General features: G+C 37.9%; 1 protein-coding gene across 1 annotated transcript in view; it reads left to right on the forward strand.

The window, feature by feature from the left end:
- Positions 1-16,232, forward strand: part of TMEM131 (transmembrane protein 131) — a 96,668-nt gene that overhangs the window by 30,145 nt on the left and 50,291 nt on the right. Inside the window, exons 4-6 of the mRNA XM_021412604.1 lie at positions 8,203-8,271; positions 14,874-14,997; positions 15,930-16,046. Coding sequence (XP_021268279.1) covers positions 8,203-8,271; positions 14,874-14,997; positions 15,930-16,046 — 310 coding nt within the window. The remainder of the gene's footprint in view (positions 1-8,202; positions 8,272-14,873; positions 14,998-15,929; positions 16,047-16,232) is intronic.

Genomic DNA, 16,232 nt, shown 5'->3' on the forward strand with positions numbered 1-16,232 from the left:
ACTCTTTGCTGGGTAAGGAGCTGGCTGGAGAGCCGGGCCCAGAGAGTGGTGGTGAATGGAGTTAAATCCAGCTGGTGACCGGTCACGAGTGGTGTTCCCCAGGGGTCGGTGCTGGGGGCCTGTCCTCTTCAATATCTTTATTGATGACCTGGATGAGGGCATTGAGAGCACCCTCAGTAAGTTTGCAGACGACACCAAGCTGGCAGGAAGTGTCGATCTGCCTGGGGGTAGAGAAGGCCCTACAGAGAGATCTGGACAGGCTGGATCTCTGGGCTGAAGCCAATGGGATGAGGTTCAACAAGACCAAGTGCCGGGTTCTGCACTTCGGCCCCAACAACCCCAGGCAATGCTACGGGCTTGGGGCAGAGTGGCTGGAAGGTTGTGTGGAGGAAACGGACCGGGGGTATGGGTTGATGCTCAACCGAGCATGAGCCAGCAGTGTGCCCAGGTGGCCAAGAAGGCCAATGGCATCCTGGCTTGTATCAGAAACAGTGTTGCGAGTAGGAGTAGGGAAGTCATTGTCCCTCTGTACTCAGCCCTGGTGAGGCCCCACCTCGAGTACTGTGTCCAGTTTTGGGCCCCTCACTGCAAGAAAGACACTGAGGCCGTGGAATGTGTTCAGAGGAGGGCGATGAAGCTGGTGAGAGGTCTGGAGCACAGGCCTTATGAGGAGCGGCTGAGGGAGCTGGGATTGTTCAGTCTGGAGAAGAGGAGGCTCAGGGGAGACCTTATCGCTCTCTATAACTACCTGAAGGGAGGCTGTAATGAGCTGGGTGTTGGCCTCTTATATAACTAGTGACAGGATGAGGGGGAATGGCCTCAAGTTGTGCCAGGGGAGATTTAGGCTGGACATTAGGAAATACTACTTTTCTGAAAGAGTGGTCAGGCGCTGGAACAGGCTGCCCAGGGAGGTGGTTGAGTCACTGTCCCTGGAGGTGTTCAAGAAACATTTAGATATAGTGTTGGGAGACATAGTTTAGTGGGGATATTGGTGGTAGGTGGATGGTTGGACTGGATGATCTTGTAGGTCTTTTCCAACCTAGCTAATTCTATGATTCTATGATTCATTTTTATGTTCTTTGAATGTGTGAGAAAGGACAAGCTTAAGCTTTATACTTACAAGTATAAAATGATTCACCTGATTTATGCAGATTTGATAACAATCTTGCTAACAAGAGCCTCGAATATTATACTAATAATACCCACTGGAACTGGGCAAACAGTAGTGATTTGAATATTGCGAAGGCTTGGACAAGTAAATCACTTCGCACAAGAAATAAATTAGGTTGAATTCTTTAATCCACTTAGTACTATATACCACATAATAATTCTGTGCAAGTGAAGAGGGAATATACTGCAACTCTGATTGTAGATTTTTGTATTGTCTCATTGAAGTTTTAAATGTTTTATTGAGAAAGGAGTGGATTTGTTTACCTGCTGTAGAAGTTCTTGAAGCCCTTCTGAAGAACAGCTTTTTGATCTTGCTTTCAGTAGTTTTCCTTTAGTTTGTTTTTTGGCTTTTTTTCTCCCTCACATGGAACTGTGTAGTATCTGAGAAGCAAAAGGTGTCCTTTTTTCTTCCTAATCCCTATTTCTTTTTCTAAAGACTCCTCAGATACTCCTTTACATTTAATGGAACAGCACATATGTATGCTTGTATTGCCTAAATGTGAGCTTAAGAGCTTCTCTTTGCAAGAAGTTTTGAAAAATCTCTAGGGTGAAAAACAAAGACTCTTCTCATTTTGTACTTAAAAAGCCTTCATCCCTATTAATATCACCTGCTGCCAGTCTCTGTTACCTCCTGATTAGATAGATACTTACCTAAATCTTGTGATGTAAATCTCCTGAATTACATGGAAATACTGTACGTTTTGGCTTACCTAGTATTAAGTTTCTAATACTTGATGAACAGGTTAGTAAGGGTAAAGAGTGAACATGAAAATGCTGAAAAATCTGTGAGGATGTAGCAGGTCTTTCATGTCAGGTGAAATTAAAAATCCATTTTATCTTTACTTTGATAATGTAAACAAGAAGAGTTAATATTATGTATTGAAATAAGGCAATTACTGCATAGTTTAATCTGAAGCTTGAGCTATTTTGTATATTATGGTAATGTGAATTTTGTCAAACTCGTATTATACCACCTTTTCATTTGCTTTTTAATTAAGGAAGTGCAGCTTAGTCATACTGCATAAAACTTGAAAATTCTTGTTGCTGTACCTTGCCTGCTGCTGCTTCTTCCCACTCCCCCCCTGACACACCCACACCCACCCACCCACTGGAGGCTTTTATCTGCCATTCATGCCTTCTGCCTCTTTATTTCTTGTTTGTGAAGGCTCTTAACTTTCCACTTTGTGCTGTACATGTATGTGCTGCAGCATGTCAATCAGATTGCAAGTATGCAAACATGAATTTAAGAATAATGATGAAACCTCAAAGGCTCAATTTCATCTCATGTTGAATCAGACTTTGGAGATTGTTTAAATGGAATAATATATTGTTTAAATAATTGTCTCAATGGCAAAAAGAAAGTGCTTCTTTTACTGGGATTTATGGATCGTGTGTGACTTTTTTTGTCTCCTAGAAAACACAGAAAATTGATGGTCCTTGAGAGTGAGGCTCAGGCCATGGATTAGTTCTTCGAGGTTTTTTGTTTTGTTTTAATTTCTCATCTGAGAAGATTTCTTTCTGTGTTGGAAGTTTGTGTTTTAGAGTGTACTCTAATAAAAACTGTGGGGTCACGGATATTTAAAAAAAAAAAAAAGCTTCCTAGTTTGAGAATTGTAAAAGAAATACTAGAGAGCATTCAAAGGACATCTACGAGGACAGTGAAGGCTCCGTTGGGCAGGACATAGGAGGAGCAGCCGAGGCCCTGTAGTGTGTTCGGCCCAGAGCAGAGGAGCTGAGGGGAGGCATCATGGCGGCTGCAGCTCCTCACAGGGAGCGGAGGGGCAGCGCTGAGCTCTGGTCTCTGGGACAGCGACAGGGCCCGAGGGAGCGGCATGGAGCTGTCAGGGGAGGGGCAGCTGGGGGTTAGGGAAAGGTTCTGCACCAGAGGGCAGTGGGCACGGCCCCGAGTGCTGGAGTTCAAGGAGTGTTTGGCCACCACTCTTGGACATTGGGTTTTATTCTGGAGTAGACCTGTGTGGAGCTAGGATTCAATGATTCTTGTTGCATCTCTTCTAACTCAGGATAGTCTATGAAATATACAGTGCATTCTACTTCCTGTTAGTGGTTTATTTGGTGTTCAGTCAGAATGCAGTAAAAACATAAAGACCTGCACTACAAACCTTTCAGTGGTGTATTACAAAGTAAATACCCAGTTTGCTTCCTGTCTGTTTCTCTCCCTGACTTTGTGGCTACTGTTTTTTCGTGCATATTTCTTTCTAGGTGATTTTGTAAAATGGCATTGCTAAAAACTGAGTGTCTCATCTACACGCTTAACTTCTCTAGATGATTTGTTTATCATTGTACTTGTTAGTGACTGTAATACCTCCTTCTTGGTATTCTTGCAGATACTTCTTCCCTGTCTATGCGATTTATTCAGTTCTTTGATCTGCTTTTTCCCACTAAGTGGGAGGGGAGAAGTGAACTAGTCACTTAATTTTTGTTTTGTTCTTGTCTGTGATCAGACTACAGTACATTAGTTCAAGCATTTCCCTGTTCTTTCCTCACGCTTTCCCCAGACAACCCCCAAGAAAGTTAACTTTGAAGTTTTAACATTTGATATAATGAGTACATTTTTTCCGATAAGGGGTTAATACTGGCATAACTAAGCCAACCACTACCTGGGTGTAGTTTGTTAAAAACCTTTGTTGCTAGTTTTTTTATTCATCTGCACTTACAGTCGTGACTGATGCCAGATATTTAGTGGTCAAATGTTTTGTGGGAGCTAATTTTCTCACTGAGGCTACATTTAATGTCCTTATTTCTAAAATCATTTTAGCTATAAAAATTTAAATACATTCTCTGATATTTGAAGCTCAGCCTTATTTTTTTTTTAATATTTAGAGGTCATGAATGTGACCAGAGAAATGTGATTGGTTACTTGCTATTTTAGCCTAAAGCGTTCCATCTTTTAGGTGGCTCTTTCAGGGACAGTCTGCCATGAAAAGTACCCATTGTGATATATTTGACTGTTTGTCACTTTAAAAATTCATATGGCTAATTTTGGAGACATTTTCATTTTATGTTGTGGTAGTAGAAATAACAGAGTAGTGGCTTTCTGGGAGTTTAAGTGTTACTAAAGTAATGAGATCTCTTGCAGTTTGATGCTTTAATGCTCTTGTTTTTATTTCTTTATATTGTTGATTTATGGCACAGGAAAGGAAGTAAAACCCTTTATATAAATGTTAAAGTAATAAGGGAAAAATACATGTAGATATTATCCTTAGATCTGAATTTTCCACAGTAGCAATTAAAAATGGAACAGATAAGATTCCACAGAGCACAGGCATCTTCCAGGAATCCCAGAATGGTAAAATGAGAATATAGAAAGACAGTTACTACCAAACTGTGCAGAACTCTTTAAGTGCTTTATTTGACAAGCATGTTGTCTGTCTCCAAATGCAGAAGTGTGCATGGATGATGTAAAATTGAATGCCTAGCATGCTGCAATAAGCAGCAGAATTTATTTAAAACATTTTTCAGAACATCCTTAAGTAGTAGGATATTGTCTTGATACTGGTGGATATCCATCTTCCCAGAAATAGATATTTTAAGCGTCTTTATAATTGTGTCTGGTAATAACCTTAATGGGACTTTAAGTTGCACTTCTGTGAATCACATTTTGTAGTATGTTGCATCTGTTTATGTTCTACTAATAAAGCAGTTATTTTAGTACTTGGGGAAAATGCTCTCTCACACTGGTGACAGATGGATGATACAGTGAGGGAAATGCTTGTGCCCAGGACTGCATGTAGTTCACTCTGAAGTCTCACTTTTAAGCTCAAAATTCTTGCAGAAGGGTAGAAGCATAGGGACTGTGTCAAATCAGTACCAGGTACAAGTCTTTCAGAAACTTCGTAGATTCAGCTGACTTCTGGCTAATTCTTGGTCTGCTGGAGCTTGCTGGCAGGTGTCAGTAGTTCTTTCTCATTCCGTCGCGTTTTTTCTTTTTCATGTTGTTCTTCTTGACCTTGAAGATTAGAAAACTTGAAGGGATAGGGAAAGAAAAATGCATAAATTCTGATGCAAGTCTGGGAAGCCTAGAGCTCTACATGCATGTATAATTATTAACTTAAATCTCATTATGCTGTAAAGTGGCCCTACCCATGGGTGTATCCAGCCTCCAGTGAGGCTGACGTTATCATCATCCAGCAGAGCAGACGTTATCATGATTTTGGAAGTCTGCTGCAAATTGGGCCTTTCAGTAGGCAAAGTTTGGGAATTCCAATATTGCTCGTTCCTATTTGAGCCTTATTGTAGATGTTACTTTCGTTATATTTGACATTTGTTATGATGTAGCTGCCTTTACCAAAATCTAATCTTTTAAAAAGTCAGTCCTGTCTAAATGGTTATCCAGGGTGGCATCGCTATGCATTCTGAGAAAGTGATACTTGAATTTTTCAAGTATGTGAAGAGTTATTTATATCCTGATTGTCCAAGTTAGGTGAAGTGACTCTTTAATGTATTTATAACAAAGATCTTCACTATCATTTCTATAAATACTATAAATATTTCCAATAACTTTTGGAGAGCTAATTCCTTTTGCATGAAAGAAGTGGTTATGTTCTTTTATCAATAAAAGCAGAAGTGCTGCATGGCTCACCTTCCAAGGGTTTGAAACTGGAAGAAATTACAGTGTATTATTGAAAGTACTATTTTAACAGTCACTCTAGAAGAAAAGTAAGTAGTTCCAGTTGAGTATTACAATTACCTTGACAATAAAGATATGCGGGCTTTGTTGTTTCCCGTTAAAAAAAAAAAAATGCACTGCAAATGTATTTTAGAATTGGACCATAGGCTTTGAAGAGGGAGGTGATCACTTTGAAGATGGGTTCAGAACTTTCAAAATATCATTCCTATTATAATTTTCCAACTTAATTGTGTCTGTAACTGGTTTTGCAGAGGACATGTTATGTGACGTTTGGTTTTAGCTCATATCTGACTGCTCTAATGAGTCGCAGCAGCACAACAGTAGCAAGAATTGTTGCTTTCTGTAGACTTGAATTTAATTCTTCCTATCATTGGGACTTGCACCTGCATTTTTACTGTTTTTAGATTTATTTACATGTGTGTGACTAAAGCAGTCTGTATGACACCTAATCTTGGAATAAGGCTATTTTTTAAGGACTAAGCTCTAAGTAGTATTGAAGATGCTTCAACATCTGGATGTGTAGAGCTGTAAATCAGCTCAAAACATGGTTAGATTTCCCTATTACACACGCATTGTACTTGAAATGGAGAGATATAGTTGTAGAGTACTGGAGTTAATAACTAAGTGTTTTTGTATTTTTTATGAAATACACTGTGAATTTATTATAGTGTTGTTGTTGCCTAGTTTTAGGCTGTTAGAGAATACATTAGGATTTCATGCTCCGTTTTTGAAATTTTACTCCTGTAAATAGCTTCCTTGTTGGAATGGTTCTGCAGTTTGGAAAGGCATCTACGTTTGATTGACAGTTATTTTTCTGGTAGGTATGCTAGACAGATTGATAAAGCTCAAGGCCTCAGCTGCCATAAGGCCAGCCACAGGTGCCTATCTGAGGACACCTTATACAGTTTTGCTTTTCCCTCTGCTAAAGTAGATTGGGTAGTTCTCCTGCAGTGTTGCTCTGGAGCATCTCTTTTTACCCAGGGTGCCTGGTTATGTTTTGATCTTTGGGAGTCTGTAATTGTTGATACCAAGTCAGAAAACAGGATCTGAAAGAAGAGTTCAATTTTACAATCAGTTTAAAAAAAAAAAAAAAAAGCATTGAAGAAGAGAAGGCTCTGGGGAGACCTCATTGTGGCCTTCCAATACTTGAAGGGAGCATATAAACAGGAGGGGGATACGACTGTTTACATGGGTTAACAGTGATAGGACAAGGGGGAATGGTTTTAAACTAAGACGGGGGAGGTTTAGGTTAGATATTAGGAGGACGTTTTTCACGCAGACGGTGGTGATGCACTGGGACAGGTTGCCCAAGGAGGTTGTGGATGCCCCGTCCCTGGAGGCATTCAAGGCCAGGCTGGATGTGGCTCTGGGCAGCCTGGTCTAGTGGCTGGCAACCCTGCACACAGCAGGGGGGTTGAAACTAGATGATTGTTATGGTCCTTTTCAACCCAGGCCATTCTATGATTTAAGGAAGAAAGAAAGCCATTGATCTAGAGCCATTGTTTAGCCTTTCCTTACCTTAGAGTCCCCTACTTTATGTTCATTGTCTGAATATGAATTTTACTCAGTCCAAGATAAAGTGTTACTGGTGTACAGAGATGTGAGCATGGTCAAAGTAATTTCATTCTGAACAAGAAAATGTTTCAATCAATTAAATTGCTTTGTGTTCTTTGTTCTAACTTACCTTGTGGATTATTGATTGCTCTCTCTGACTGTGACTGTTCTCTTTTAGAGGAAAAAAAAAGAAAAAAAAAAAAAGAGAAATTACCAGAAGATGGTTTCAGATACATTGTGGTCTTTACTGCTGGGTGGTTTGAGTGGTATTTAAATTTTAGCCTTCATCTGCTAGTTCTCTCCCAGTTATCAGCAGGAGGCTGGTACAGTTGAAGCCAAAGAACGTTTCTAGAAAGAAGCTACTGTATTTTGAGAATTAAGAGAATTTTAACAGCATAAACGTGGGCTGGTTTCTCCCATGTGGCATCAGTACCAGCAAATGGGATCAGGGTGGTTTATGTGCTACTACAGTTATATCTAGAGAAACTCACGGGATGTATTATCATGTATTTGTCAGATATTCTGAGGAGAATGTTTGGATATTGCTATTGAAACTGATGCAGACTTATTTAGCTTACTGCAACGCATACTTTTCTTCTAAATACTGATGAGTGTTTCAATTATGTCTGTTTCCAGAATCTGTACTTTTGCATAGTCTTTCTTGGAGGTACCAAATAATCATTTAAAATTGCTAAAAGTGTGGGCAGGTTTGTCAAGCTATGTTTCTTCCGCTGAATTTGATATGCTGTTAGTAGTATTAATGAATAGGGTAATTCAAGATGAAAGGAGGCAAAAACGTATATTTTACAGAATTTTATTTTTTCTTGCAGTGTATCCCTGTATCGGGGAAATTGCCGACCTTTGCGGTTCGAGCCACCAATGCTGGATTTCCATGAACAGTAAGTTGATAAGTCTTCAGTTCACTTAAGTCTGAAGTGCCTTTAAAAGTGAAGGACAACTTGATGCTCAGAGATTGAGTCAGGCACTGAAGCTGCTCTTACTCGAGGACAATGTAAACTGAAGTGATGACATTTCAAACATTCTTGTTAGCAGTTCGGCAGAGGAGAAAAAACAGCCTAAGTGTGCCTTAGTGCAGTAATGCTTGTGAGAAACTTCCCCCATCTTCAGCCAGCACCACCGATGGATTATTAACAAAACTTCCTACTCCATTTTTTGTAGGAAGTGCCAAACATCGGTGTAGTAACTACAGAGATGTGCAAGGTGACACCTGTGTATTGATACAGTGTATGCTTGTTTCTGAAGGAGGAGTTGTAATTGTGTGTTGTTTACAAAGAGTGGCTTTCTAGAAATAGCCTTTATGCATAAAAGAAAGTTAACATCACTATGTAGTGAAGTTATATGGAGATGCCTCATTTTACAGAGCTTATTTGTTAGTCTGCAGAAATATAATAATCTAATATGGGAACTCATTTTCTGATTGTAGTAAAGACATAATGAATCACTGTCAGCTCTTTGTTATTCCTTCAAAATATCAGGTATTTGTTTCTGTCAGTAACTGGTCATAGATAAGAGGATAACAATGTTCTAAGCTGAGTAGTAAAATACAGAGTGGTAAGTCTGGCTCCACTGCATCTCTGCACTAACAAACGTTATTGTGTTGTAGTTAACAAGTTATAATATTGAGTGCAGTACAAACCTAGAAACTTGTACAGCAGTTTGCTCTTCAACTAGAGTTCCTGTAAAAACATACTGATTTAATTTTAAGTGACTTTTAAAACTATACAAATGTTCCATTCATAGTAATTACAGAATTGGACAATAAAAATGTATTTTCTATGATTTTTTTGATTCTCGTTGGCTATAAGTGAAATGTTCTACTGATGTAGTTTGAGGCATGCTAATTTTACAGGTCATCTATATATTACATACTAATCTGAAGAGGGTATATGTGCTGCTTTTTTGTGGATTTCCAAATTTGCTTCCTTTTTTTTTGAAATGAACTAAAAGTAGTTCACATGCTGTCATGAATACTTCAATCTATTCTTCATTATATTTTTGCTTTTCATGTAAGCTGAAAGTACTGAAATAATAGATATCTAGTATACCATTAAAATAGTGCAAATCAATTATTAACAAGAAGCGTGAGGGATTCTGTACAATAAATATAGAACTCAGGGATTGCTGACTTTAATCAGTTAACACTGGGAACCTGTGTGTGTGTATGTGTCAGAACTTGAATCATTGTGTTGGGTTTTTGGTGTTTTTTTTTATTTTAATCTAAGATTCTGTTATCCTTAATTTAGCTGTTGTAGTTTAGATAATAATCTCAGGCAGAAAGGCAGAAATCATCTTCAAATTTATAAAGACCTAGAGTGAGATGTGAGAAACAGCTTTAGAAAAGGTTTTAATTTGAAGCTCCGGAGTTCAGTTTAAACTCTACCCTTAGGCATTTAAATAGAGATGAACTGACTTGGAGAAGTGGTGAGCAACTCAAACTTATGGTCTGAATAAACTGCATATGCCAGGCACCCTAGAAGTAAAATAATTCACACTTAATCTTTTGGCTTTTTGCCTTTTAAATTAGGCAGTTTTTTCACATTCAGTTTGTCTTTTCTTTTTGAGTTAATAATGGATCATAGAAAAATCCTAAAATACATATTTAGTTCCTGAATAAGAGTTGTACCTAAAGTGTTTTGTTAATAGGTAGCATTTAGTAGAGCTAGCTTGTTCAAAGGTCATGTTGACGCAGAGTTATCAACGTATCATTTCTAGGCTAAAGGAGGTTGCAATATTTAATTTCAGTCATAAGGTAACCCATTCTTGTGACACTTTTGGTCTGGTAATGGTGTTTGGCTTGAATCAGATCTTTCAAAATCATACCAACTTAAACATCTATGATATTAATGGAAATCTATTTTATCTGGGGATTCTGTAAAATCAAAACTGAGATTCAGTTGCTAAGTAAGTCCTGCAGACACACTTCCTTGTGCTCTAACTGGAGATGAGATTACAGTGGTTGCAAACTTCTATAGAAGAGGTAGTTTTGTAATGTTGCTTTAATATAAAATAATACATTGTTCTACCACTTTGAAGACAGTCCAGATCATCTCAGATTTATCACAAGAAATGTGTGCTCTATGTTAGGATATGCAAATCTTCGCTTCAAAAGATCCCAAATGTTCTTGGTATACCTTAGGCCTCTGGGAATGGGGTGGGTCCAGGACAGGTTCTTTCAGATCAGTGATCCAGGAAACTGCTTAGACTAAATGGAATATTGCTCATTTTTTAATATGAGAACCTTCTCTCTCTCTCTTTTTTAAGTTAAAACAGTAACCATTGGGTTGTCTTCTGTAACTTTGGAAAGTGATTGCCCAGAAGTTGTTTTGGCAGGATGGTCATTACCTACAATGCTTCCCATGTTTGCAATGCGTCTTCATATTTGAGCTCTTGCAGGCAGTCCATCTAGGTGAAGACTATGATGCAGTGTAGTTCTCATTCTGTTCTTGTTTCTTCTTTATGAGAGAACTTGAATCTTGCTTTCATCTCTGTTAACTCAAGTCTGACGATATGAAAAGTAAAGTTAGTCAGTTCTTCACAATGAACTTCTTGGCAGAAGTAACTTTGGTCAGTGGAATGGTTTGATGTTGAGAATTTTAGGATACTGACGCTACAAGTTAGAACTGCTTACCATCAACATTTTAAAATGTCAAATTATTTTAAAACTGAAGTTGTCTTCTTACCTCTTTTTCAGATTGGTTATTGGTAATGTACAAAAATATGTTTTTAGTATGCTTCTGTGGTGGATGGGCATTTTTTGCATCATTCAGTTTGAGTGAGGTCCCACTCTCTAAGAGACAGTTTTTTGGTGGTAGGACAATATTCTAAAAAACTATCTTCTAGTTTTCTGTTTATCAACAATCTTGTGTTGTATTTCCTTTAAAATGTTTTGCTTTACATTTGTTCGTAAGCTCTAGTATTTAAAGAATATTCTGGTTTTTGAACAGTGAATAGCAGAGAATTTTAGCAACTGAGGAGTTTATTCAAGTCATTTTATGTAAGGTTATATGTTTCAAACAAATGTATTTATGAAGGGTGCAGGGATCTACAAGGTACCTACAATGTGCAGCCAAGTAATTATATTGTATATTTTATAAACTTCAAGTGCATGAAATTGAGATTGTGGGATTTTTTTGTTAATGCTGCAAAATGAAACATTCTCTTCTGTTGGAGTTTAAATGTAAGAAACAGTTGACAGTAAGTTGACGTTTAGTCCAGATGTACATCTGTTTTTGTTGGCATATAAAAGTGCTGCCAAAGCAAATAATATTTTATTACACTTTTAACTTCATTCACATTACAGCTGGTGACACTATCGGTTAAGTCTATGCTGGTACTGTTTTGTACACAGGGTCTTGCTAACTGTTTGGAATAAGTATGATGCGTTTACAGGATCTACGTCTGATTCCTAACATAAAATGTGACACTTGCTCTGGTTTTCGAGTTACATGGACACAAACTTTTTGTCAAGTTTATTATGAAAATGTTCTTGATTTGTTTAAAAACAAACAACAGTAATGAAAAACAAGCAACAAAAAACCACTGGAATCGGGAAGCTGATAAATAATTGGCCTATAGGCTAGTAGAGAGATCCTTTCTGCTGTTTGTTTGTTTTGCTTTTCCCAGTTACTGAGACATGTTTGCATTCTCAAACTTCTGGTTTTGGTTACTTCAGTTAGTGAGGTATCTCACTTGAGTCGCTCAGCCAGCAATGCTTATAGTTCCATGTGAAACCGGAGAGTGTCTAGTCTCTGATCCTCTACTCCTGAACATTGAGAACTTCCTTCATAGAATCAGAGAATCACCAAGGTTGGAAAGGACCTCAAAGATCATCCAGTGCAACCGTCCATTTATCACCAGAATTTCCCGCTAAACCGTGTCCCTCAGTTGTAGTAGGCGGCAGCCGATTTCCACACTCAGTACAGCATCTAAACATTTCTTGAACCCCTCCGGGGATGGTGACTCCACCACTTCCCTGGGCAGCCCATTCCAGCACCTAGCCACTTGTTTGGAGAAGAAATTTTTCATAATGTCCAACCTGAGTTCATGTAGGGAGCTAGTATTTTTTGTAAGAATGGGTTACAGAAGGCATTCTCTTTCAGTCTCCGGAGGTAACTCCCAGTATTTTCTAATATAAGTGAGAAGATGTTGGTTGACTTCTGTTCTCTCTCCAATCTTGCTGAAAAGAATAGGAGATGGAAGAAGAACTCATCTGCTGAATTTACATTCTTGGGCTTTTACTAATAGACTAGCATCATTTTTGCAAATGAAGCCAGCTTTTTTTTTTTTAAAACAAAAGTATCTCAACTATATGCAGTAAGAAAAAAAAATAATTCTTTTAAAAGGACAGTTTCTCAATCCATGTTTACTTTATAGTGATTAGTTTGATATTTTTGTGAGTCTGAGCCAATAGCTCAAGGATTTGTTTCCCCAACTCTTTGCAGGAACTGCTTTCCTTTAGTTAAGAGTTGTAATTGTTGTCTTGATCTCTAGAGTCGAAATGAATTCCATTACAAAGGTGTGCTTACAATGTACTGGAGATGCTAACTCAGATACTGGAAAGAGTTGAGTTGTAGCAGTAAAAATGATGCATCAACACAGACTTATTTTCCCATTTGAACAGGCACCTCACCCTTGGTAATTACCATCTTCTCATCTACATCTTAGTATCCGCTTTTCATCAGTGTAGGTGGACCCAGCATTTTGCAGGGACAAAAGATCAGGAGCAAAATCTTGCATGCTTTGACAGTTCCTGTTTGCCTGAAGGTGTGTATCTATACCATCTTATTGCAGTGGGAAGTATTACCTGTCACTGCTCCAGGAAATTTAGATATTTGGCACCAGTAAACACTGTACTTCTGCAGATTACTGTGGCTAGATAAATCACAGCTTGGAGAGTATCTCTTAGTTGATTATTGTCTGGGATTTAAGTTCGTTAAAGGTGTCTCATGCACATTGTTTTACCTGAATTTTACCATGTCTCATGAGAGAGGGGAAAAAAAAGTAAAATTTGTCATATTTCCCTAGATTTGGCTAACATCAGGGTTAATGTGTACAAGAAAAGCTGTATCTGAGCAAAGCAGAACATTAGAGTCACTGTCGCAAAACCAAAAAGGTCAACAAAGTCGTAAAATAAAAAGGTAGTCCTAGCAATAGAATTCCTTTTTAGTGACTTCTTTTATCACATATAATGTGGTTTTTGCTTGAAATCTGAAGTTCAAAGAACTGTAATGTCTGTCATGACTGCTTCCCTACTGTTAGGTTTGTTTTTTTTTTACAGGCTTTAGCCTCTCAAATATAGTGACTTAAATTTGCCTCTTTTCAGTACAGGAAAATTGTTCTTGCCTTAAAGTATTGCTATTGTTTGGAACGTTTCCTGGGACAATGTGTTTTACTTCCATACTACCTTCCTGATGGGAGCAAGCTAGCACTTCAGTCTTATCAAATCATTCAAGATAATTTCTTGGCTTTGTGTTTTTTCACACATTAAGCGTCATAAAAAAGTCGTACTTAAATCAGCACTGATCCTAGTTTTCAGTAGGTAGTTGTTTCTTTGCAGAGACCATAAGTGATACGCTAGTCATGTAGGTTGTTCGTAAGTGATGCGGTGCTTTAAGTATGCTCATATTCTGTCACTTCCTGCTGTTGTGGTTGGCTGGAATTATTCTGCTTGATTCTTGGCTTTGGCTGTTAAATTCCTCTTATAAAGATTCTTTAGAGTGTAGTATAATAGGAAGAAGATGGTTTCCCCTTCTTGGAGAGCTACTGAACATAGTCAGGGAAGAGAATTGTCAAGAAGCTATTCTGTGGCAAGGAACAAGGTGCTGGAAGCTTGTCTTCAACAAGAGAACATGAGAAGTTGCTATGAGAACAAGAGAACAACAGCTGATCCTCAGGAGAGGCTGAAAGAGGTTTTTTCAATGTTGGAGGAATTGGATTATTTTATATCTTTTTTGTTTGCGTCACTAGGATCAGAAGGTGCTTGTTCAAGGCATGGAGACTCTGAGTAATTAATTCACTGGTAAATTGCTGGCTTACAGAAGCTCATCTATGTCTTTCAGTTACCAAACAGATAAATACTCAAGTCCATATATACTGATGTCACTGAAGGGGTGTTTGAAGGAAGAGGATTACTTAGATGTTCTATCATAGGAATAGACAATTTTCCCTCTTCTGATTGTGAAGTAGAAACCTGAAAAATAGCATATCTTTTTGGATAGGTACCAAGTTGTAGAATAATGCAATGTTAAGTAAACCGTCATAAAAAGTAATAAGTAATCAGTAAAATATCAAGAAAAAAAATGTTAAGTTAGCCCTTATTTAAGGTAGAATTTATATATATTACTTAAACACATGAGCAAAGTTCTCTTGTTGGTGTTCCAGATGCTATATGTACCTATTTAGCCTGGGGGGACAAAACCCATTGTTCTGTTTTACTAGAAGTCTTTTAACAGTTTAAAATGTTTTCTTCCTTTTTCCACAGGCCAGTTGGAATGCCAAAAATGGAAAAAGTTTACCTACATAACCCTAGTTCAGAAGAAACAATTACACTAGTATCAATATCTGCTACAACATCGCATTTTCATGCGTCATTTTTTCAAAATAGGGTAAGTTATTCTGCTTTCTCTAAATGAGCTTTTTCTTTGTTTCCTGAATGTGAGCTTGATTTGTGCCCAACCCTGTTTCTCTAAGTGAGTTATTTGTTGCAATAATTACACACCTAAAAATATTAAGATACCTCAGTTCTTGATCTCACATCAGTTACCAAGCAAATTTGAACTGAGTATGGAATCATATGCAAACCCTAATAGAAGAGAAGAAATTAAATTTTTCTTAGGAGTTCTAACTAGGGTGGAAGTATATCCTGTCACTAGCAGCAGATACCTTTGTTGCTGATGTGACCATTAAGTGTTCTGTACTTCAGAGCATGTGCACAGGTATGAGCTATTCTTAGAGTCTTGTGAAGACTGTAGATGCAGTGAAGAGATATTAGTCTGAAGCAGTCACTCTAATCCAGGTGTAACTATTGCAGTCATATCATAGGAACTTGCAAGTTGAAAAGCACGATGTCAGTAGGTTTAACTCTTAACCATGTTACTCTCAGATACAGTCCAGTTTCAGTTTTGTGTGTAGGGCCTGTGGCTTAGCAGGGTCCGGTAAACACTGAGAAACAGTCCTTCCTTCAGAAAACCTGTCTATAGGCAGTCTTTCTCACTTTTCAAAGCTCTGTAGTAATTGCCTTTCTCCTGTGTTCAGTAAGCTCAGTCCAAAGTATTTCTGTGCAATGGTGAATTCCGGATTTACAGTTTAGCCTAAAAATGTGATTGATATAATTTTGCAAGAGACATTAGTTGTAAAATAATGTTTTGATTATCTTATTACGCATCTCTGTGCTTTTCTCCAAGTCTGTACAAACTTTCTAACTTCAGTGTTCAATAAAGAACACACAGAAATCTTCTGTAGCTCAGAAAGTGTTTATCTGCAAGGCGCAGTGGCCTCAATAAACTTGCTTTTTCTTCTGCTTGCCTTTTTTTTCCAGAAAATTCTTCCAGGAGGCAACACATCCTTTGATGTAGTTTTCCTCGCAAGAGTAGTGGGAAATGTAGAGAACACTTTATTTATTAACACTTCTAACCATGGGGTATTCACTTACCAGGTAAGATAAGTAGAGAACAATCAATCAGAAAACGTTGTAAAATGTGAATCAGCCTTATGGCTGTATCTATTACTGCATATATAACAATGCAAAGTGTTTTTTTTCAAACAAGTTAAAGAAGCTTCCACCCAAGCTGCTTGCTGTAATGCTGTTAAATCAATGTAAATATCTATAGGTCAGTAACAT

This window comes from Numida meleagris, chromosome 1 (assembly GCF_002078875.1).
Source record: "Numida meleagris isolate 19003 breed g44 Domestic line chromosome 1, NumMel1.0, whole genome shotgun sequence".
Lineage (NCBI taxonomy): Eukaryota > Metazoa > Chordata > Aves > Galliformes > Numididae > Numida > Numida meleagris.